General features: G+C 37.9%; 5 protein-coding genes across 10 annotated transcripts in view; 2 read left to right on the forward strand and 3 right to left on the reverse strand.

The window, feature by feature from the left end:
- LOC105162626 (probable prolyl 4-hydroxylase 10) lies at positions 1-5,339 on the forward strand. 4 transcript variants are annotated; one of them, XM_020697364.1, is made up of 8 exons: positions 1-331; positions 434-518; positions 1,100-1,197; positions 2,157-2,254; positions 2,809-2,938; positions 3,014-3,201; positions 3,399-3,487; positions 4,846-5,339. In XM_020697364.1, exons 1-7 carry the CDS (start codon positions 117-119, stop codon positions 3,470-3,472), a joined length of 888 nt encoding a protein of 295 aa, XP_020553023.1. In that variant the 5' UTR covers positions 1-116; the 3' UTR covers positions 3,473-3,487; positions 4,846-5,339. The 4 variants fall into 4 exon arrangements, with proteins under 4 accessions (XP_020553023.1, XP_020553020.1, XP_020553019.1 ...); XM_020697361.1 differs by having other exon boundaries at positions 4,869-5,339; XM_020697360.1 differs by lacking the exon at positions 4,846-5,339 and adding an exon at positions 3,653-3,840 and having other exon boundaries at positions 2-331.
- Positions 8,149-13,635, reverse strand: LOC105162645 (thiol-disulfide oxidoreductase LTO1). Of its 2 annotated transcripts, XM_011080731.2 has the most exons (7): positions 13,486-13,635; positions 13,081-13,384; positions 12,349-12,605; positions 12,148-12,260; positions 10,610-10,757; positions 9,277-9,414; positions 8,149-8,808 (listed from the first exon to the last, which is right to left on the reverse strand). In XM_011080731.2, the coding sequence occupies exons 1-7, from the start codon at positions 13,600-13,602 to the stop codon at positions 8,728-8,730; spliced, it is 1,158 nt and encodes a 385-aa protein (XP_011079033.1). In that variant the 5' UTR covers positions 13,603-13,635; the 3' UTR covers positions 8,149-8,727. The 2 variants fall into 2 exon arrangements, with proteins under 2 accessions (XP_011079033.1, XP_020547751.1); XM_020692092.1 differs by lacking the exon at positions 8,149-8,808 and having other exon boundaries at positions 9,279-9,414; positions 10,533-10,757.
- On the forward strand, positions 13,598-17,326 carry LOC105162636 (UPF0548 protein At2g17695). Its single transcript, XM_011080720.2, has 6 exons — positions 13,598-13,739; positions 13,859-13,999; positions 14,116-14,194; positions 14,293-14,469; positions 14,559-14,748; positions 16,967-17,326. Exons 3-6 carry the CDS (start codon positions 14,136-14,138, stop codon positions 17,147-17,149), a joined length of 609 nt encoding a protein of 202 aa, XP_011079022.1. The 5' UTR covers positions 13,598-13,739; positions 13,859-13,999; positions 14,116-14,135; the 3' UTR covers positions 17,150-17,326.
- On the reverse strand, positions 17,621-21,823 carry LOC105162656 (cation/H(+) antiporter 2). 2 transcript variants are annotated; one of them, XM_011080742.2, is made up of 4 exons: positions 21,319-21,823; positions 19,289-20,284; positions 18,151-19,067; positions 17,621-17,994 (listed from the first exon to the last, which is right to left on the reverse strand). In XM_011080742.2, the coding sequence occupies exons 1-4, from the start codon at positions 21,466-21,468 to the stop codon at positions 17,712-17,714; spliced, it is 2,346 nt and encodes a 781-aa protein (XP_011079044.1). In that variant the 5' UTR covers positions 21,469-21,823; the 3' UTR covers positions 17,621-17,711. The 2 variants fall into 2 exon arrangements, with proteins under 2 accessions (XP_011079044.1, XP_011079052.1); XM_011080750.2 differs by having other exon boundaries at positions 21,315-21,402.
- Positions 22,159-24,185, reverse strand: part of LOC105162673 — a 3,711-nt gene continuing 1,684 nt past the window's right edge. The window contains exons 4-7 of the mRNA XM_011080761.2: positions 23,956-24,127; positions 23,600-23,740; positions 23,337-23,425; positions 22,159-23,026 (exon numbers count right to left, since the gene is read on the reverse strand). Coding sequence (XP_011079063.1) covers positions 22,327-23,026; positions 23,337-23,425; positions 23,600-23,740; positions 23,956-24,127 — 1,102 coding nt within the window. The 3' untranslated portion in view covers positions 22,159-22,326. The remainder of the gene's footprint in view (positions 23,027-23,336; positions 23,426-23,599; positions 23,741-23,955; positions 24,128-24,185) is intronic.

The raw sequence follows: 24,185 nt of genomic DNA on the forward strand, positions 1-24,185 counted from the left end.
CAAGAAATCTACACATTCATCAGTTGAAGCTTTCGCATTTCTACCTCTCCGTGTATTGAAGTCGTGGACAGGATTCGGATCCTCAGAAAATTTTTGAAGATTTTCTTCGATTAGCGATGGCCGGGAAGGCGAGGCAGCACTACGGGAGGGGTGGACCGCCGCGTAAGACGTCGTCGTCAACCGCGGTCCTGTATGGCCTCTTAATGTTGTCATTGCTGATTGTCATCCTTTTGTATCTCGGGATTTTCTCCATTTCCAGCAGCAGCGGCAGTTCAAAGGATTCTCCCAAAGCCCATGACCTGAGCTTCATCGCTCACAATTCAGTCCACTCGTAAGTGAACTGAATTCTCACAAGTTGAATTTTTGCATTTTTCCAGATTCAGTTTTTAACTACTTTTTCTTTTGGTCGGGGGGCGGGGGGTTGATTGTTCAGAGGTGATGGAGACGAGGAGAATAAAGATCAGTGGGTTGAAGTTATTTCTTGGGAGCCCAGAGCCTTTGTCTTTCATAATTTCTTGGTAATTCTCAGTCTTCCGAAATAGGAGTATGTAGCTTTTAGTGCTTTATTAAAATGGTGTATTTTTTGATCTCTGATATATGTTAAACATACATTTTTTTGGAGGTGATAATGCAGTTATATATTAAAGTGTAGATCTGAACTGAATCATTTCTGTTTTTCACTTGAGTCCCAAATGCCACATTCTTTAACATGTAGTTAGATCATATTATGATAATAGAGGTCAGGTTTGGGTAAACTTTATGAACAGATGCAGAAATGGTTACATATGATTCTCTGTTGTCTGATACGAACTACAATATCATGAATTTCATCATTTCTATCTATCTTGAAATTGGTGTTTGAGGAAGACTCATCAACAATGAAAATGAATGAAATACGAGAGATATTATCATGATAAAGATGATCTATGCAGCACCCAGATTACTTTTCTTCTTTATTTCATGTGCAGGTAGGGAGTATATGTTGTTTCAATGCCCTTTCTATTCTTAAACATTCTTATGCTTTACTATTAGTATTGGCTGATTCCTTAGTTCTGGACACAGTCTGTTTACTCAAATCTTTACCATCCTTTATTGGCAGTCAAAAGAGGAATGTGAGTATCTTATTAGTATTGCTAAGCCGCACATGGAAAAGTCAACTGTTGTTGATAGTGAAACCGGAAAAAGCAAAGACAGCAGGTATGCAAACACTAAATCATCCTTCCTTGATTTAAGTTAAATGCAACTCAACAACGCCTTGTTTCATGCTTAGTAGGTTGATAACGTACGTGATGTACCTTCTTTTTCGCCTATCCAGTCTGAAGTTAATCACAACGTTCCATGTGATTTTATCTTGCTTCCTCGTCGTCTGAGTTTACCATTTACATTGCTTCCATCAATTTTCTTGACTGGTGTGTCAAATTTCCTGTATGATTTAAAATGATGTTGGATCATCCTTTCACAAAATCTTCCTTTGATGGCCACTACATTGACTGACTTTCTAGTTGGGAATTGCAAGTTCTTTTTTTTCTACCTACCACTTTAACATTCTCTACCTCTTCGGTAAGTTCTATTTTTTACCAGATACCTTCACTATCCTAATTTGTCTTATTGATTTCTTTTAGCCTAATTTTATTTGTGTATAACATAAACAGTTTTGACGGAGTTCCTTAAAACTGTGGTTTTATGTTATTTAGCAGTCAAGTGAGATCTGAAAGATGATTCCCCACTTAATCTACCAGCTTTAATGGTTAAAATCGGTTCATGTCAAATATGCCGTTCTGTGCAAGGAACTCAATCAACATTATTGAAAACCTCAAATTTTAGGTATTCACTCCTCGAGTACCACTAGCTCTGGTTGTACTTCTAAATTGCTATAATGACAGTGGAAGCACTTGACCTTATTCTGGCATAAATTTTTTGCTTGCAAACATACTCGAACATTCCGATTCAGTGATTGCGGTTTCTTTCTACTTATCCACTTTCAGTTTTCCTAATCCATTCAGTAATATATCCGGAATATCAGTGGACGATTCATCTTATTCCATGTAGCCTCAACTTCCGTTCCTGCTTGCTGTGTTAACTGAGAAAGGAATATTAACACGTTCTTTATTCTTCCTTATTTTCTCTTCCAATTGTCCTACATTTTTTCCTTGCAGAGTACGTACAAGTTCTGGAACATTTCTTGTCAGAGGACGTGACAAAATTGTTCAGAGAATTGAGAAAAGAATTGCAGATTTCACATTCCTGCCTGTAGGTATGGATTCTAACGGCAGTTTGATGTCACCTCTGATGTGTTACAGACTAAATTGTTTGGTGAAACTTTGTGTGGGATATCAATTTGGTATCAGATTGCCATAAGTTTTGGCTTAAAGTTATCCTGCACTAGTGGTAATACTTCAATCATTTATCAAAAAATAGTTGTATGTTGTGGGGTTGTCTTGGCAATGCAAAGGTAGGGGATTTAGGTGAAGGAAACAAACAAATGCAAAAGGATGAAACTTATTTTGATACGATTATTACATAAATCTTTTCAATTATTGTTCGCGAGTACAGTTTTCTGTGTTTCTAGGATGAGGCTTATTTAATTGGAAAAGTTAAATGAATTCTTTCAAGTATTAAGCGAGTGTCTGTTCTGCAGGTAGAGCAGAGATTTAATGTTTTCTTTTTCCAATGTTTCTACGCTTATTGTTGTGTAATTGCCCCTGAACAAAAGATCCGTTACTTGATCCTAGTTTATGGTTTGCTTTATTGATTTTCATGTGTTATTCTCATTTTGGACTCCTCATAAATCTACTTTAAAATCAACAGAGCATGGTGAAGGCCTTCAAATCCTCCATTACGAAGCAGGGCAAAAGTATGAGCCTCACTATGACTATTTTCTAGATGAATTTAACACTCAGAATGGTGGTCAACGCATCGCTACTGTTCTCATGTACTTGTAAGTAACTTTTCTATTTCAATATGATAGTGTAATTGGTTGTGTTCTGTTCTACATCCCTGAAATGAATTACAGATCAGATGTTGAAGAAGGGGGTGAAACAGTATTCCCAGCAGCAAAAGGAAATTTTAGTTCTGTGCCGTGGTGGAATGAGCTATCTGAATGTGGGAAAGGAGGACTTTCAGTTAAACCAAAAATGGGTGATGCACTACTTTTCTGGAGCATGAAGCCTGACGCAACTTTGGATCCATCAAGTTTGCATGGTTAGTTGTCTTGCTGCTTTTACATGGGGACCCTTGCTGTAACACCTCACTAAGTCGTCTTCTCTACTGTTTCTTCATTATGTAAATAGTCACTATGCTGCATTACATAAATATATTATCTGTGCGCTCTAACTGTACCGTTTATTCTCTGTTTCATAATTCACTTTTGAAACCAACATGTTTATGGTCTTCTATAGGTGGCTGTCCAGTTATCAAAGGGAACAAATGGTCATCTACAAAATGGATACGTATCCATGAGTACAAGGCCTAATTTGCCGTGCTACAGGTGAGCTTCAATATCCAGATGAGTCTTAGCATTTTGAAAATTCCAATTGACACTAGGCCATGACTAGTTGGAAATTCCTGTTTCTACGTACAGTGCGTTTCATTGTCCAAGTCTAAGTGGTTCTCATGGTCTTTAACAAACTGCATCTTCTTTTTCATATAAAAGTTTGCCAGATCACTTTGTGGTGGACGAAGAACAAGTATGTTTCTTGACGAATGAGAAGTAAAAGTAAACAATAGATTGGTGGATACTGTTCTTTTGCCTGCCTTCCCAGTACTGCTGTAGTTATGGTTCTTTTGCAATTGGTGAAATAAACATATCAGGTGGAAATAAAAATATATTTTACGGCATTATTCAAGTGATATATTTACTTCAAGACCTTGGTTGTTTCTTTGGGTAATTTTCGATACCTCAAGTACTTTCTGAAGAAATGATGAACTGTCTTAGCTAGTCAATATTACAACATGAGGATTTTGTTCCATAATCCAATGCCATTGTACTCTTGGTCTTGGTTAGTCTAACAAGTCTATCCTGTACTCTGTATATACAAATAAAGGGATAATCATAGCAACTTCTTGTAACTTTTGATCTTATTACAAGGTAGACCCACTCAGGTTTTGGGAATTGTATCAGCATCCTTGATATTAACGGTCATTAAAATGTCCAAATTCTTTTAATAAAATGGGCTAGTTTGCCCCACTATAAAGTTTATATTGGCTCTCTAAAAAGTTTGTCCAGATTGCTAGGACCTCAGCTACTATTTGTAACATTATTGTTACATATGCCTCAAAATCTTTGCCATTTTATAGTTAGACCTTATACCAATTATTGCTTATTGTAATAAAATCACAAAACATCGTAAATATTTAACGACAATTTTTATCCATAACCAAGCTGAGTGTCGTGATCCAGTTTCGAGTCTTAAACACTAAGATCCAAATATCATTCTCAATTTTCTCTTGTAAATATTTCAATTGCTGGTAAATTCAAGTTAACTTCTGAAAGTGAGATTTGTGGATATAGCTAGTTGATTGATATATTCATGTGCTTGTGGGAATTCATATCCAAGATCATTATATTTTAAAGAGAAGATAAAATGATATTAAAAGAATAGAATATACAAGAGATGGGTAATTGGTTTTCTAAATATGAAAAAATGCCTTAGTTTGTTAATGTTTTTTTCCAAAACCAGCAAATAGATTGATGTGGTGAACTTATATCTTACGTGCGTTTAGCTTGGACGCCAAAGATATTGTCCCCTATCTTGGTAGATACGTTTCTTTTAAGCTTCCGGACTTCTCCCCTTTAACAAATGCCACTTTTTAGCTTCTTATCGTATTTCCATTGTTTACAAGTAGATTCTGATTGAGTGAAGTTGCAGCTGCATGTAGCAATCCAATGCTTGAAATCTATGATTGATCTGTGGCAGGATCCACAATGCATTAGGAGACACAGAATGTTCCATGCCGACCCCATCTTTAAGGATTTCAGCAGCACGCTTGCATTGCCTTCAGTTGATAGTGTACTGTTATACTTAATTTACTTGTGGATACCATCTGTAGAAAGATCTCAGAGAACAAAAATTTTGTGGGAAAATTTTACCGAGTTGAAAAGGCATCTGAAAAAACTTATAGGGAGATTAACTCTGGGAAATAATGTCGAGATATGTATTCTAAAATGAGTGACGAAGTTGGTCAATACACAAGATCTGCTAACAAGCTTTACCATGCCCCTTTTGCAATGATCCTCTGTTTTCGTTTTCAAAAGGTACTTTTCTGTTTTCTACTATTTGAAATCCCAGGAAGATGTATTTGTATTACCCATTGTGCAGCAGAAAAACCATTTGTTTTCATTAAGGGTCTTCAATGGAAGCTGCTGTGATTGTTTGTTATTTTATCTAATCTCTTCTTATTTAGACTTCTTCAATTCTAGCAGCTATCATGTCACAAGTGTCAAATTCCTTTCAATAGATAGTTGTAAGGAAAGACAGTTCGGAGAGGCTGTGTTTGGATCCCTTTTTAAGCCATCTTCATGATAGCTCACAACATACCTTATTTTCTGGTCATTTTACTTTTCTCTGTATCAGCTCAAAACGTACCAATTCAACTTAGGGCATGTTTACTTCAAATATGTGATAATTGAAAGATACAACTGGAGTTAAATTATTTGTGTGATATGATTATTTAATAAAATTTGATCTTGTTTACTTCAATAGAATAAAAGTGTGATTCAAAGGATTGGATCAAACCCACCTCTTGAGGTGGTTTTCATAGTCGTAAGAATAGTATAAATAGTATTGGCCCTATGTTATAATAACTGGCTTCAACCTAATGAAACAAACACTAGACTAGCTTATATTATTAGCCAATACGGGCTAGTCCAATGAAGTAAACATGTCCTTACTCTAAGGGCAAACAACAGAAATTTAAACCAAAAAGAAAGGAAGCCCACCTTTTTGAAGACATAATTCGATTAGATTTATCGCTGATGACTCTATTATTCAACGTTGAACTTCTTCAATTGAGGTAGTAGCCTAGGGATAGAACATGATTTGTTTCTTTTTCTTTTCGATATGAAGGAAAATCAAATATATTAATCAAGAATTGGTGGTTGACCACAACCATCCGAATCTGCCCTAGCAAGAAAATGAGCATGACTGCTAAGCTCTCTAGGGACATAATTCAAAATGCCTGGCATCTGCAATGATCGGATACAGTGGAGTGTTCTCCTCTTCAGAGGATCAGACGTTGAATCACCACTTTGCAACCACCCTCAATGATAATATAGCTCCAACCTCTATCCATGCTCAGTTTTACAGCGTCCGACCCCCCTGCAAGTGTGGGATCATCTGATTAGGAGTATCACAGGTTTCGCCATGCCAAGCAGACACTCATCTCATCACGAGCAATTACTCCTGCACAGATTTCCTTTCGAACAGCAATTACGGCTCCATTGCTCCATTGAAGTTGATTTTGATAACCTCCTGCCTCGGAGTTGGAAGGATGAGTTTCAGTTTGGGGGGCTGTTTCAAGACGGGACGAGCATGTAACAAACTCCTGCTCTGATCAACAAAGTTAACTAATTCCTGCGCCTGGGAAAGTTTACCTTCCATGAGAGCTTTGTTACGGTTGTTCCATAAAGACTAGCAGCACATAAGGAACTGATCAGCAGGCGTGGAATCAAGGTAATGACACTCTCCTGAACCAACCCTCTTCAACACTAGGCCAAATAGAAACAATGGAGAAAGGCAGAGAGGTCAATGCTCAGACCTGCCGAGACAAAGGGCAATCAAGCAGTATATGCTTGATATTTTCCTTGGAGCAGAAGTTCGCAACATCAACATTGCATTTTACCAGATTTGATAGTGTTGGGATGGGCGTTAGTGCAAACTTTCCAAGTGAAAACTCTGGTTTTGTTTGGTACGTGACGATTCCAGATGAACTTCCAGCCAGCCGATGGATATGCTACCATGGACATTTTTCCGGAAGTGAGGGTACGTCTTTTTCTGTCAACTCAAGGGCTAGTCGATAAGCACTTCCCACTGAAAAAATTCCACGAGCATCATGGTGCCAAAATAATCGGTCTTCATTAGGTCCATTACCGAGGGGGTAGCTAGAATACTAACGGCATCAATTGGCAGGAAGCTGTTCCTCATCAATTCGTTGTTCCACATGTTAACATCTGCATGAGTAAACGCACTCACCTTCATAATGGAGCAGCATTTGTAAGTTTTACAGGTGGGAATCTGGTACCTTGGCAGCCAGCGATCCCTCCAGACATTGATTCGATCACCCTTAGCAACACGCTAATGGGAACCCACAACAATCAATGGTCTGACTCCCAAAACACTATTCCATGCACACAAGGGACACAACCCGAGTACTGCACTAAAGAAATCAGACTGATGGAAATATTTGACCTTGGAAGACTTGATTCGCCAACAAGGAAGGGTGTTGGATTAATCTCCACGCCAGTTTTGCAAGTAGAGCATCATTAAATAATTCAAGCTTTCAAAAAGCCAAACCCCCTACGCTCTTACTCTTACAAACCTCCTTCCAAGCGACCTGATGCACACGGCTATTACCTTTGTTGTGCCACCAAAAGATAGCCATCATACTTTGCAGTTGGTGAACAAAAGATAGTGGCAATTTGCAACACGACTTAGCATGTGAAAGGATAGATTGTACCACGCTTTTAGGGGGGCTTCCTATCCTGCTTGTGATAAGGTCTTTGAGTCCCACACTGTCCCCTATACCCGCCAACATGGCACTTTTAGACCTACCTCCCACTGCCACCAAACCAAGGTATTTATCATGTTTTTCCAGCACCCTAACTCGCAAAATAGACGCAGGCTGTTCTGCTACTCTATGATTGGAATTTTTGCTGAGAACCATACTACACTTATCAAGATTAATCAGCAAACCAGAGGCTGCCTCATAACGCCCAAGAAGATCACATTTTACATGAAAGAGAGTTTATAAACTCCTAATATTTTATTTTTTAATCTTATAAGCTCATTCTCCTAAAATTTTAGTGAACACTTAGCTACCCGAAATCCTCTAAGGTGTTTTAAAAGAAGCCTATAAGCTCATCCAAACACCCTAGTAGCAAATGAGATAGTAATTTCATTTTTATCATTCACAGGAGAAAGCAGAAAATCAGAAACACAGAGAGAGCCATCACTATACAAGAATACTACCAAAGAGCCACACCTCCAAAACATTCAAAAGTGACGGGAGAAACTTGAGAATTACATAGTGGAAATTTTCAAGTCGCTGTATAGCTAATATTTTCATTATAAATTTCACGCATTACCTGCTCATTATTCATAATGTTACAAGGGCATAAAGCTCCTCCTATAAGTTATAAAACACAGCAGCTATTTCACTGCTCTCACTGAAGATGCAGCAATATCAACGTCATTCATTGACAGCCATCCCATGCACCTGAAACATACTCTCCAATCTGGATTTTGGGTCCCTTTTCTAGCAGACAGAGCATATCTGTTGGACGGGACAGCTCTCTTCACCATCATATACCAGCCCTCTATCCCAAGTGAAGCTTTCTATTCAGTGGAAGGAAATAGCAGACCGCCAGACATGTATTTTATGTAAGGGTATTAAGATAATGCTATTACCGTATAGGCTAAAGAAAACTGTAAGGAGAGGCTAATGTCACTTTGATCATTAGCAACTGAATACTAAGATCTTTTAGAGGCTAAGGAGAGGCTAAATGGCATCTTAATTTGATCGAGTTAAATCATCAAGTTTGATTCCAGATAATGCAGCAAGCTCCGATAGCTGTTTCTCTCCGCTTAAAACCTGCGATGAGTCAATTTCAGCAAACAAGGCGTTATAATAAGGCACAAGACATAAAAATAGGGCATACTAAGCAACATCATACTTTGACTTTTCGAAATCTCTATAGAACCATACAAGGCCTAATGCAAAAGAGGCAGATAGGACAGCCAGATTAGCCATCCCAAGAATCAGATGAGTTTTGACAAATGTGAAATAGAATATGAATTTATATAGAATACATAGAAAAGTCCGAATTTATATAAGGGTATAGGGCATTCGGTTATTGGAGAAAAGTGACAGTGAACTAAAAATCAAACCTTCAAACATCAATTTCAACAACTTTTTATTCAGCAGTTTGTATCACTCCTTTAAAATATGACAATTGCTTATTCATAGGCTATTCAGAGATGAGAAATCCTTGATTTTAAAAGTGGGGCTTGGGGGGGAGGAAGGAGGCCATTTCAGACTTCAGGTGAAGAGGTATACCACCTGTCCATTTATTATCCAGGTAGGGAACCCTTCAAGGTTGACATCTACGCAGGCCTGAGCCATTTTTGTTCCTTTGCTTACTCCATCAGGGAAGCACTCCACATAGTCCAATAATTTTGCTGCTTCTCGCCCAAAGATCTGTCAGGATAGCAATCCAACACAACCAAAAACAAAATAGTTAGCCAGGCCGTAAACTGCAGCTCCTTCTTTTTCTCATTTTGGGATCAATGAATTTAATAACCTTTAAGTAGATAAAGATAGACTGCCTCCAAGTGGTGTGAATGTCAAAAAGCCTAGGTGCATCCGAGTTCTTGGCTGGGTTTGCCATCCAGGGAATCAGGTTTAGGTTAAATTTTACTCCAACCAGGAGCTACTTTAAGGTGCAACGTCAGTGCTTGTATTAAGTAAGATCAGTGCAGTGATTCGGCCATGCAACTTAGTTCTCAGCCTATACTTAATAAGACCAGCAGGTCGCAGTTATACGGACATAGTGTGCACGAGCAAGAACTCACTACCTAGACAACCTCGAGCCAGCACTACAGGTACGAGGAATTCCATACAGCATGCAAGTCCAACCTATGCAAACTACAACACTGCATCCTTCTTCTGGACTATTTGGCGCTTTTCCAAGAGAAGCACAACATGCCTAAACCATCGCTCTTCACGTGGTCAACAGAGCATTTCGTTAAATTTATCTTGGTGGAGAATCTATAAAAAATGCCCTTATATAGTAGGCTTCTGCTAGCATAAAGCTAGAAGAAGAAAAAAAAGTAAGAATTGAAATTATTTACATTACCACTTGGCTTATGATATTCTTTTTATCTAGAATAAGAGTTATTTCTCCTAAGGGTTCTTGTGTTATCTGATAAGAGGCATCAGTCACTCTGTGGTTTTAATGAGTCTGTTCTTACAGTGAGGACAAAGGAACCACAGCTGAAATCCTAAGTTCAAATCATAAATTTTCACAAAATTGTAAGTGAACAGAGAAGACAATGCTAAAATTTGCTAATTTCCAGTGTTATAAATCTCTGAAAAACTATTGGATACTGAATATTGCCAGTTTCTAGTAAATACCAAATATGGTCGTTGTTATTCAAATTACTGTGTTGCCCCCAAAACTGGTACTTTGTCTAGAATGTGTAACTAATAACTGAGATCTTTTTCCCCATTTTCGTGTCGTAGTCAGTTTACAAAGGTGTTATCGAAACCCAAAAAAAAAAAAAAACAGGAGGGTGCAGAGTTTGTTTTACACTCACCATATTTTTTAAAAGGAAATGATCTATTGTCCCAGCGACCAGTTATATGTTTGGAAGTCAAGCAAAAGGGAAGGTACCTCTTTCTGATCCTGACAATGTGAACACCAGAAAGCACCATATAATTTTGCTCCAATTGAACGTAGATGTTTTGCAAGAGAAATGGCCAAAGGGCTTGACTTGCTTGTGATCTCTGTTTCGAAATATGGTATTTCAGTCGCTGCCACACTGTTGCACATATGATAAAACATTTAATACAGAAACCACAATATGCATTACCTTTGAGCACAAGGTCGTGCACAGCATAGACTATAGCAGATCCCTTAAGTTCCTAATCGAAGTTTCATATTTACCTTTTGAACTGTGCAGTAGAGACAAAAAGGAGTCTTAACAAGTCCTATGAGGTAGATAAGAAGTAATCAAAGTTATAGCAACTAGCATGCCCAGAGTTCAATAGTTAACCAATCTGTGGCTTGTTGAGAACAACACTAAAGTATTCACAGTTATTGTAGCAAGAAACATGATTTGTAAACATATAAGTTGAGGTTCAAATAAAAAGGCATCTCCAAGATGGTGATTGCTGACAAATTTTGCTATTAACCCCACTAGAAATGAGAGAAAATATTCGATCCACCAGCATCCTGTGGAGCTCTTTTTGCCCCAACTGAAAATCATTAACCAACTATAGCAATAATAATATCTCACTAATTAGACAGAAGAAGATGTCTATGATGTTGTTTTCCCCCAAAATTTTAGAACCAGACATGTATTCATCACCTTCACCCTTTTCTAACAATAAATTTAAAAGCAAACATCACTCACTTTTCCCACTCAATTTCATATCATGTCATACACCGCACCCAACTTTTGAAATTGATCAAAATTCTCAGAGAGAGAGAGAGAGCCAAATAAAGCCTCAAGCTTCCCTAACTTTTCACTACCTCCCTCCTTCTATCTCAGCCTAAAGATCCATCGCTTGCTCTAGACCCTCTCAGAATGTAACAGATCATCTCACATCTTTATCTTCAGTGCAGTGCTTCAACTTTTAGAGCTTTGCAGTAGTTCAGGAATAGCAAGGTCGCTTGAATGATTAATCACTTCATGGAAGCACCAATCAAAGTACTAAGACAATGCATTTAGGAAAATATTTCCATCCAGTTATCCACTTAATCCAATATAAAAACTTACTACTACTACTACTCATGCAAATTCATCTAAATATAACTCCAAAAAAAAAAAATAAAAGAATTATAAACAACAGAATATGTGATAAAGGAAACTCTATCCTAGAAAAGGAATACAGCCAACACTTGAGGACGCTTGTTTGTAAAATCAGATCTTAAAGGTTGCAATTAAATATTAGCTTAACCTTTTAATTGAGACAGTCATATTCAGGACATCCTTTAGGATATAATTAACTTAATCTGTGTTTTAGATCATCCAGGAATCAGAAAATTTTCTATTTGAGGAAAAGATCTCACAGACCTATCACCATGCAACCATAAAATATCAGAAACCCAAAAGGTAAAGGAGCATCCAGGCCATACACATCTTTTAGTTCATCTCAGTCACTTTTTTAAATCATTGCCTGCTATGCAAATTTAAAGCACTTGGTTACCTTGAGGAGATAGGTTGCACAGAGTTATACGATGCAGTCAAGGCAAAAACTACCAAACTAGCCACTGACAGCTGTAAGCCCAAGAGCTTTTGAAGGTCATGTGACCCAGATCTCTGCAAATTAAACCGAGAACTTTTGTATGATTGCTAAAGCACGAAACACCAAGTATATGGAACGCTAATAATCTTGACAGGGAAAAACCTTTAGTGTGATGAAGAACAAGCTGAAGGATAATATTGCTGATGCCAAACAATATATACACAATTCTCCAACAAATTCAGTGTTCAGAATGTACAAGAAATACGCACTGGCAACTGCCATAGAGGTGGTTATCCCAATTAAGATTATTTCACCATCTGTTTTCCCGATGTCAAATGTCTTTTCCTTTGCACCCAATTGCAGGCCAAGGACCGTGACTAATCCATATGCAAGCATGCCAAACAGCGGAAGAGGTACACCTGACAATAAAATAACATATTATTTTGCAAAAGAAAAAGAATATATATCTACAATGTATAATGTCCTCATCTGAAGATTGCACTGGAATCATTATTTCACACACACATGATTTACGGTAAATTCTCTTGATCTCAAAATTATAGTTTTGTATGGAAGACCAGCACCAGGTGTAAAAAATTTCAGTTTTGTTCTAGCTTCCCTGTACTTAACCAACCAGTGAGACAGAATTCTATATGCAACTACATAAAGACCCTTGAGCAGAAAGTAGATTGGCTCTTACATACCACCCCTATCTGAAGTCCTTTAAAAAATTCAAAACAGACGCTCATATGAAACAAAAGCATATTTGTACCACCGAGTTAAAAGTATATTAAAGAAAAAATCGCCTTAAAGTACGAATTCAAGCCTGCTCCGCATGAAATATCCATAATTACTCAGCCTTTTCTCCTCAACTAAAATACGGTAGAAAAGTACCGAAAACAGAGGAGTAATCACTGGTGAGAATGGTGGTGCAAGAGGCCCCTCCGGAGGGGCAGAAGGCGTCGGAATTGGTGAGCTTCAGGTAAGTCAAGTACGCCGTCTCCAGGAATCCAATTCCTCCAAGACCCACACACCATTTGTATGCTGAAATGCCCGTATCACTAGAACCATCAACAAAATCAGAAGACGACGGCGTATCCGACGAAGACGTCTCAGACTCCGTTTCGGCAGCTTGCTTACTGCGCTCCGACACGCAATTCACTTTAACCAACAAATGTCCATTTCTCGAAAATCCTTTCTACCATCGCAATCAATTACAGCCATAAATAGTCGGACTCTATCCAGAATGAAAAAGAACAGCTACACAGAAATAGAGAGAAAGAAATTCAGAAGCCTCACCTTGATGCGGGGAAGAGAAGGAGCGGAGAGAGTATAAGGAGAAGAGAGAATTGGAGTACGACGGAGGGGAAGAGAAGAAGAAGAAGAAGATACGCAGAAGAAGCTCGTCGGCGTCATCAGCTCACGCAGCAGAGTTGTATCCTCACACAGTACTACGTACCTTCTATGGCGGTGGTGGAAAGTGGGAAGCTTGTCTGCAGAAATTGTCTGTTGCCCAAATTACGTTGCTGAAACTTACGTTGTCCCAAAATTGGGTAAATTACGTTTTTGGTACATATATACTCTATTAATTATTATTTGTCCCTAATGTTTCCATCACATAATTTAAATTTTAATATTTATAATCTTTTATTGATACCACCTATATTTGCAGCGGAATGGTTGGTGTGCAACAAATGGTTTCTACTTTGTATGGTTCTCGGGTAAGCATCAATCTTGACAGAGCGTGAGTGTGGTTGTAGGCAAAAAGGATAGCCAGCACTCGATCTGCTGTGCTTTGAAGTTCTCTTCTGAGGTATGAGATATCTGTGGTATAACATTTCTCTAACATATGAATTGAATTAGTTCTGCTTTCTTGCGATAATTTATCCTTATTCTTCTGCTTTTCCCCTCAACGAATGCTTTGGTTAGGAATTGCATCTACTGGAAAGATGATTTTCTTGTGCTGGTCTCCTCCATCACGTCAAGAACAGAAAGCATGTGTTGACAAGTAACCCTTATCTTTCTTGAACTGTGTTTTCCCTTTTCAATTCTATATAATTTCTCTCGGTTCACTTACACAATTTATGCTCATGTTTCCATCAATAGGTCTGGTGTCTTCAATTACGATAGCAAATATTTAGGTGCCACTGCTAAGCCTGCTTTGAAAATTAAGCAAGACAGGGAGCTGTCGGACAAGGGTTTTCTAGTTAACCATGCCCGTGTTTTAGTTGGTTCGGGTCTTGAGACTTTTGAGAAAGGCAAAAGTGCTCTTCAGAATTGGAGGTTATGGGAACCTGTGGTGTACATATGACAGATAACAGACGGAAGTCTACAACATTATTTTGATTGTAAGTCATAATTATTATTTGCAGGCATTTTAGCTTGAACTGGGCATTTGTTGATCCCAAGACTCCAATTCAGAGAGGGGTGAAGTTTTGCGTTTGCACTAAGGCAATTTTCCCATGGCTTTTGATGCCTTTAGAAGTTGTTTATGTTGATGAATCCAGGAATGCTTTGGCCTCATTTAGTTTTGGCAGTGGAACTCTTCACGGACACCTACTGGTATTGGCTTTATACTGTGATATTCTAGTTATTAATTTGTCTCATTTGATGTCAATATGACCACATTAAGAGGCAGTAAATGGGAGGGCTTTGAGCCTTTTGATTAATGAAGAAAGGGTTGCATCAAGGGTCTGTTTTAAGTTTCTTTTTTTCCCTTTCTCTTAGATGAATTTACTTAGGACATAGAAGACATGGTTTATGATCTGTTCTTTTCTGGATAATATTTTCATTTTAGCTAATTTATCATTGGATTTGAGGGTGGGAGAATTTACACCTACATTAAATTTCCCAGGGCATGAAAATGTAGACATTCACTTTATTTGATCATTGTCTGAAAAGTGCATTGTTTACATAGAGAGTTCTAGTAAGATTCCAGCTATTGACCCCTTCTCATACTAGCTCAAATCTGCTTAATGAACTCTATGTATAGCGAGCCAAACAGCTGCTTCCCCTGGAATAGAGGGATGGTTGGCTCATCAAGATTTCTGGTTAATCCTTGTTGTGTGGTTTAGGCTATCATCCTCCTACTTATAGGGAAAGTCTCCTAAATGTTAAAAAAGTTCCTCCAATTGGCCTCTTATTGACAGATTCTCCAAGCCCTACTAGTTTTCCTGCTGGATCTGAGTATAATTAAACGAGTGGACTAAAAATTAGTTGTGTAAGACTTGGTTCATGGATTCTACTTATGATCAATGTGGATATACTTGTGAAGCAGTGTTTTAGATTGTAGTTTGTGAAATATCTGTCTATGTTTCTGATGGTTAGGCTTGAGTATCTGGTTGTCAGGATCTTAAGCCAATATGGTTGTTCTGTTTTAGAGCAGGAGTACTCTCAGAGTTTTGTGGATGGACAACTTCCAAGAAGATTAGAAGGTTAAAAGGGCAATGCTATCAGCTTCTTATGAGAGATATGTGCTGTATTTTAAGCTCTTAAGAACAACATACAAAAGCATGAGTGTGGCTGAGATGTAAATATTAACATGGATGTGTTAAAATGGCCAGAGAGAAAGGAACTCTGTTGAAGTGGGTAGGGAGAATCCTTTGGGGATATGTTGTATGAGAGTAGATTGAGATCGTGTGATTATATTCAATGGAAGCCTGAAGATCTATAGTTGATGATATGCTGGAACATTGATGCCCATGTCTAGTATTCATGGCAGAGTTGAGGGAGATACAAAACGAGACCACATCAAGTGACACGTTGAGAAAGGTGAAAGGATTACCACTTGTTTTGGTCAGTATGATTGAAACTTGCACCAACCTCCACTACTACTATGGGTAATTAGACAAGCCTCCCATCTTAGTTTGAAATTTATGAAAGCTCCATTATCCATCGGAATGTGGTCAAACTTAATTCGATAAAAGACAAGTTTACCCTCTATTGAGAGTTAATAGATATAGCGAAATAATTGTAATGTTATGTAATGTGAAAGCCCGAAAGAGGAGGTGTATATTATATATTTTGAATATGTTTTCTTTCTCTTTTTATGCTTTTGCATAGAACTTATATGAAATTAATGGCTTCTGCAATTAATAACTCATATGCTGAGTACATTTATGGAAACCTTAAATTAGTCCATGACCAAGGTTATAGCAAGATACAAAAAGCAGAAAAGAATTGGAATAGTGAAGTTTGTATATGTCGATAAAGCTGAATGGCGTAAATGAGATGACTCCTAAGTGTACTTTCATGGTCACAAGTGATCATGAATTATAAGTTTATAAGTAGAAAAGTTATTACATTGTAAACCTGAGGGTTATAGGCTGTGATTTCTGAGCATTTTGGAAAGTTTATGAAAGTTATGTGATGGTGTCGTCAAATTCCATCAAGTTGATTAGCAGAATGGGTGATTATTAGCCGGAGATAAGTAACAAGGGTGGACATTGTAACTTTGAAACCAACGAGGAAGGTGTGTGTAATTAAGCAAAGCCTGTACACGAGGGCAGTGTAATTATGTTTTGAAATATGATTGAGATGTTTTATAGGCATTCATATGGTGCCCATCATTATTAAGGATCCAATGTTAATACTTTTTTCTTGGATCAAAGTTCTTTAAATTTTGCAGACCTTGAGTTACACACTTGCTGGCATGCATGTTGCATTCTTGCTTGATGATTATTCGGTCTTCACTTCTGTGAGTTTGACTAATATGTCGTGTAGTTTATGCAACTTACGAGTTTTAACTGATGGTGGTACTTCATTTGGTCGGAATAAGCAGGCAGGGGAAGAACGCTTCTCAATTACAATGGACGAGAAGAACAATGTCTGGTACGAAATACTTTCATTTTCAAAGCCCGCGAACTTTCTGTCGCTTATTGGGTACCCTTATGTACTCCTGAAGCAAAAGCATTTCGCTCGCGACTCCACACTGGCAATGCAGAAACATTTATCTGCCAAGTGATGTATCCTTCACTTTGACTCTCTTCACTGTAATATACCACTATGCTGTTGCTTAATGATATTAGTCATGCTAGAGTTTTTCTTTCTTTTCAAAGGAGGATCAAAGCTTCTCCTCTCCGGGACTCGATTCAGTGACATATCTTTCAGAATAATAAAATAAAGTATCACAATTTGGCCACTTGATCGTCTAGTATAGTCATGATAGAGTTGTACATGACAGCTGTCTATCTAATTTATCCAAAGAGATTGTCTAAACCATGTGGGCTAGACCTGTCGGGTTTGGGTCCTATTAAGACTGTGGTGTGGTAGCTCTCTAGTAGTTGCCATAACTAGTTTATAGCTCTAGATCTTGTAAAATTGCTACCCAGTCGTAATATCTAGAAAGCTAAATTCTGAAAATTTACCACATGCGTCTCAAGAAAGGATCTATCTCATATTTACACATACAGCTTCATTCATTCGATTTCAGAAATTAAAGGAAAAATCCCATAGAATAAACTCTCTTTTGTAATCTTTACAATATGAACAGGAAAACCCATTTGATTTTGACATATATATAATTTCTATTGATCGTCATCTCCAGGCCTTGAATGTCTATGCTGTTGTATAACTAAAACGGAACCACTAAGATCGAAGTCTGAAGAAGCTAAAAAATCCCCTACTTTACCAAGCTCAGGGCATTCTTCCCAATCACTCATACCAGTTGTTAATGTCGAATGTCCTCTGCTTCTTTTTCCGACTATAAACATTGCATACATATCAGCCATGTCCCTCAAAGCTGATGCTGTCTCTCCACCATTCTCCACAAGCTTTTCAATATATCCTACTTGTCCTGAAGTTACGAACCTATAAATAAATCACAATAACAACGGTTGGTGAGAAATAACACATAAAGCTTCCTAAGCTATTAAAAAACTTGTAATCAATGTTGAGTGACATATTGATTCTGGGCGAACGAGTAAGGTTTTAACGTAACATGACATGATCTCCTGATGTACTTACCTGTTGAAGAAGTCAGTCAAGGCTATATTGTCTGCCTCATTATCCGGATCATGATCTGATATTGCCATCAATACATCTTCTTCCCCCTGAGCAGTATTCGCCTTCAGGCTTTCCTTTTGTTCTGATGCATGTAGGAATCTAATTACTGTGAGGTTTATGTGATGATGCATTCCGAGACGTTTGCTAAGCCCTAATGCTTCACGATCGTCTGGTCCACCAAAAAACAACATTGCTATATGTTGCAAGGAACCAGAATCAGAAGTGTGCATGGTTCCAGCAGTGAGTCCACGGTCTACAAGGATCGCCACTGAGCACTTCGCATGACGAAGGACTTTTTGATTTGTTGTTCTTATGCCTTCCTTCCCGCTTTCTAGTTTTCCATCAATTCTTTGGTGCTTGTGAAAAGGTAGAATGATAATAGATGCTCTTGTAATCTCAGCAAATTCACATACATCAGCAAACATACTTGCAAAAGGTGATACGATCTTAACTTGATGAATAATGACCCCAGTCTCAACAGCAAAGATATCTACTGCTTCATTTATTTCTACCACATCATTACCACCATAATTATCATCATCACTAAGTTCATCTTCTTCCTTTTGGTGGTATAATAAATTTGTTTTGGTTTTCTCTGGAAGCTCAATTAGGTGCATCAAGTATGGAGTAATGGCAACATTCACAGGCCCTTTACATGCTGCAACTAGTCCTATCATGGTTGCCACCGGACGAGGCCCATGCACACAAGCTAGTAGTTTTAATTCACTCTCTGGGTATTGAAATTCCAAAGCAATGTGCTTATAACCAAGGATGTCACTTTCTCTTCTTACCATGAAGGCTATTACAGGTCCCCAGATCAAAGAATTGATTAAAACTACTGCCATCATCAAGTTGTAGAATATTTGGCTAGACGTGACCTGCATCAATATTTGACATTCAATATACGCATTTATTCATGTAAAAGTCAATTCAATGAATATGAAATGTATATTTTATAAAACCTTTTCCTTTTTACAGTACATGAAAGTTTATCAAAAGATCATATAAACTAGTTCTCAACAATTTTGGAAAAGCTTTTCACTCTTAACACTGAATATATCCAAATATAACGAAGACAGCTACAAAAAAAGACACTTACTTTACTCTCCACGCCGACTGTCAGAGCAAGCAAGTCAATATGGCCTTTCAAGTTCATCAAGAAAGAAAGAAGAACCCCTTCGTTCAATGGAATTTTTAGGTAAAAGCAAGCAGCTAGTGTGCCGGTTACTTTCCCTCCGATACAAAGTAGGAGAACGAGTGCAACTACAATAAAGTTACGGAAACTGTTTATTAGGGTGACATCTGCTTTGAATCCACTGTAGCCAAAGTACATGGGAAGAATGAAGTTGTGAACCACATATGAAAGTTTGATCAAAAGAGTCCGACCTGTTTTGCCTCCTCTAGGAAACAGTGCACCAATGAGGAAACAAACAATTATGCTGCTGAATCCCATAGTTTCAACAGATGTGGCAGCAACAAATAAGATTGCTAGAAGAATAAAAATTTCAGTGTTCTTGAGGTACTTTTGATTTCTATTCCTCCTATTTAGCCAATTTGCTATATATTTGTTGACATAAATAACTGCCACGACAATGAAGAGATATAGAAGTCCAACCACAAACCAATTTGCAAAGTCATACTTTTGGTTGTGTCTTTGAAGTATAATCAATAAAACTACAGCATAGGAATCACTTATTAATGAGGAAGATATGGCCAACCTCCCAACATCAGTACTTGCAAACCTGAGATCATGTGCGAAGCGAATCACATATGGAGAGGCTGTGTTAGATAAGATTACTACTAGTATTAAGCCCATAGTAAATGCAGAACCGTGGCCTCCCATCTCTTGGTATATAAAGGAGGTAACGACTATGGCGAATATTGTACAAGTCAAACTGCTTCCACAAGCAATGACGCCCGCTACACGTATGTTGCGCATTAGATAAGGAAAATCTATCTGTAGCCCAATCAGAAACATGATGATAATTCTTGCATATAATGCCATGGTCTCATAGTAGTCAGCAGCATTGGTAAAAAAGAATGCTTTTACATTTTCAATGTGTGATAAACAAGACGGGCCTAGCACGAACCCTGCCTGCATTATGAAAGCAAAAGCAAAATGTAAGAAGGATTAAAAATATGATGTTAAAAAGAAAAAAAGAAAGATATGTAGTTCTTTAAAAGGAAATACCATGTTGTAATAGTTGATGATGCTTGGTAAATTATTGAGAAAAATATAATAAAATAGCAAATGCATGAATCAGAAGTGTGCAAAACGAATTAGTGATTAGTGTTTAGGCTAATCTTTCTTTTGGAGAAATACAATGTTAGGAACAATCATGAGTCCCTTCTTGAATCACCAAGATACCGAATAACATATTGGGTACTAGATTTCACATCTCTTCACATTATATTCTTCTAAACAAAGTCATGCTAATTGGTATATGTCATTATCAGCTACATATCCATCAACATTCCTAGTGTACCTCAGGATGCATTGTTCTAATGGAGGTCATGATGCATGTGACAAAATTTGAACATTAGATATTAACAACCAAGATATTAAATAACAAACTTCTCAATTCGAACAAAATCAATACAACCTTGTACTAGAACTTCCTATAGCAAATTTTCATTTATACGTCTCCCAAAGTTCCTTTTTGGGCATTCAAAATGAAGCGCCACTTTCAAATATAAATCTTCCATCACTTAAACTAACACATTCGTTGACTCTGAGCCACTTCCTTTAATGGAAACGTACACCAAACTTTTGCTTCTACCACTTGACAATGGCAAGAACACAATACCTTTACTTCCATCACTTGGTTAAGTGGCAATGTACATAAACTTTTTACTTTTTCAATTCTTCTGTTAAACTCTGTGTTATTCGTTGTATCCTCTCGTCGACCCATACATCAAATGGAGGGAGTGAAATATAATTTCCAAATATTTTCATTTCCTTTCTCATTGGCACATACCAAAAACAAATATTTTCCATATTCAAGCAAACAAAACAATATATTTTTTCGAAACAAAAATTTTCCGGTGATAACATGTAAAAATAATTCATGCAATTTTTCAATATACGATAAGACTAGCAATATTTATGTGTTCTGATGACATACTTACGAGAATTTGCGCGACGGGTGCTGGTTGGCCTAAGGGCCTCAACAGAAGTAGGAAGAAATGCGAGATCACAAGCAGGCAAGCAATTTGTGCGCCCACCGCAAGGATGGGATTGAATAAGTCTCCCTTGACAAGGCAATCCGTATCATCCATCTTACACAAATTCCAGAAACCAAACCAATTGAATCAAAGATACTACAGAAACTTTTTTTGATTAAATTGAGAAAAAGATGGTAGCCTGCATTTCTTCCCTTTTCCTCGAAAGTTTCCGTCAGATTTTCTCTCTGCTATATTTAGGTGTTGAAGGTTATATGAATTGGGCAAGAGAGGGAGAATGGAGTTGGGAAAAGTTTTGCTCAATTACTTCCTTTAATTTAGTGGTGGATGAACGCAATAAACGGGTGAAAACAACTCAATTTTCTCTAAAGAGATTGCGAGCTGTGTTTGGTTACATTTTGAAATGTTTTGCGGTAACATCTAATTACATGTATTTCAGACACTTGAGAACAAAAAAAAAATAATTTTTTCGGTAATTTACCGAACTGAACTGAATTTTTTGCGCAATTCTCGATTGGTACGGCGTACGAAGTTTTGGTATGCTATAAGTGAACAGACACCCTTACTGCATTCATGTTTAATAGTATTAAAATTGCATTCACAATCGAAAAGCAGGTTTTGATAGCTCAAATGAGGACCATACAGTGTGATAAACCTACTTTCTGGCACGAGAGCAGCTTCAAATCGCTCTTAAAGTAACATTTTCTGACTTCAGCAGTCCCATGTAAGTGTTCTCAGTGAACTCCATTTACAACAGGTGAAGAAAGGAGCTACAAACGGCCTGAGAATTCTCCCAAAAATCTGTTTATATATATAAACATAAGTATGTCCCACACATATTGCTAGTACGTATACGAGTACTGAAAAGCATATGTTAACGCAAAAATTATTGTTAGGATGTATACAAATACTGAAAAGCACATGTTAAGGCGAAAATGTAAAGCAGCAATTGAACTACTTTGGCTGTGTCTTGTGGTGTTTCAGAGCTTCAAAACGAGCAGCAAGCGCGTCATAATCAGGCAACTTTGGATGAACACGTCGAGCTGGAACCTGTGGCGCTGGGCGATCAGGTGGGTAATTAGTACCCATTGTCGGCTGCTGGCCCAGCTTCCCCAGGTCGTCATCATCGTCATTAACATCATCATATTCATCATATCTGACACCTGATTGAGCAGGTGGAATATTATAGCTATGCCTTCGATTGATTCTCCTCGTGTCAATGCTTGGTGGTTTTTCCATCTCAATTTCTTCATCGCAATCTGATTCATCAAACTTGATATCCGTTTCCGCTCTCCGACAATTATAGCTTTGACTGCGAAACATCTTTCCACCATCATTAGCGCTTTGCTCATTTTGGACATTGAGATGATGAGAGTATACGGGACTATCTGCCTTCTTCATTCTTTGATCGTCAGTGGAATATTCAGCTCGAGAATTTGGCAAACTATTCGGTGTCAACTTTCCAGTGGAATAATGAGAAACGCAATTCAGACCAACAACACTAGCCTCATTCACACCCTGGTGAGAAGCAGACATCGGTTTGCCTCCATATGCAGCTAGAAGGGCAGCTGCTTCAGCAGCAGCAAGTGCTTTCTCAGCAGCAACTCCAGCAGCTGATGCCAGGTCTTGAAAATTCATTATATTGCTTGGTGCTCTGTTCAAGATTATGAACTTTTGTGAGTGAAAATGGAGAACACCACTGCTAATACAAGTTTACAAACTTTTACATATCAAGCTATTCCAAATGGGGGCGTAAGCATTGAATCAAGTCCTGAAAGGAAGGTAATGATAAAGTTTCTTTCTCCATCAGAAACTTAGAGGGAAGGTCTTCATAATTCCAAATAAGGAGAGGTATCTCAGGGGAGATAGTTATAATTAACCCTATTTATATAAAGCACCCTCCCAACATCATAGATGGTGAAATACATGAATTTCATGGTTAAATAAGTTATCAGAGTTATTACCTGTTTGATGCAATATCTGGCACAGGAGATTGCTTTGGTACTGGTTTCAAAGGTAAACTTGTAGCGCTTACAAAACCGTTTGGTCCTTCCTAAAGAAAGAACAAATAGCAGAGAATAAGAGAGGAGACAAAGTTATATACAGCAATACGTGCATGCAGGGCAGCATGTGCATGAGTGTGTGCATATAGGATTGCGTCTGGGGCGTGGGTGTGTGTGGGTATCTGAGAAAGAAGAGACAGCAGAAATATGGGGAATGAGAATACAATACGCTCTTCTGGAGGCTTCAATAACTCTGCCTCGGATTCCGTTGTGTCCCATTCGACCTGGTATTCCTTGGCTATTTCCTTCAAAACTTTCAGTTTTATTTCACCAGATGGGGTCTTAACAGAGAGCTTTTCAATAAGCTGCAACAGAAAAAGGTGATTCAAGTGCAAGCTTTTCACAGAACAATACGGTTTCGATTCCATCAACCAACAATTTTTGGTATGATGTCTGTGTTAGAAATGTATAACCTTAAAAAACCAGCACAAAGACAATGGAAAAGATCCAGCAGAAATGCTACTCTATTCCAAGATACTGTGTTTAGATCTAACTTTAGAAAAATGTTGGGAATACATACCATGCGATTCACACCAGCATTGGGTCGTAAATCAGTTGCTGCAGATACAAAATCCTTCCCATATTTCTTCTGGAAAACGTCCCGAATTGACAACAGCTCTGGAATATCTGAGCATCGAGGCGCTGCAAATATTAAGCTTGCTATCCCTTCTTTAAGGTCAGCTGGGCATTCCCTGGAAAAGTTGAATGGGAGATGGAACCAATTTTTATTCTTCATACAACAAAACTGTA

Source organism: Sesamum indicum, linkage group LG1 (genome assembly GCF_000512975.1).
Source record: "Sesamum indicum cultivar Zhongzhi No. 13 linkage group LG1, S_indicum_v1.0, whole genome shotgun sequence".
NCBI lineage: Eukaryota > Viridiplantae > Streptophyta > Magnoliopsida > Lamiales > Pedaliaceae > Sesamum > Sesamum indicum.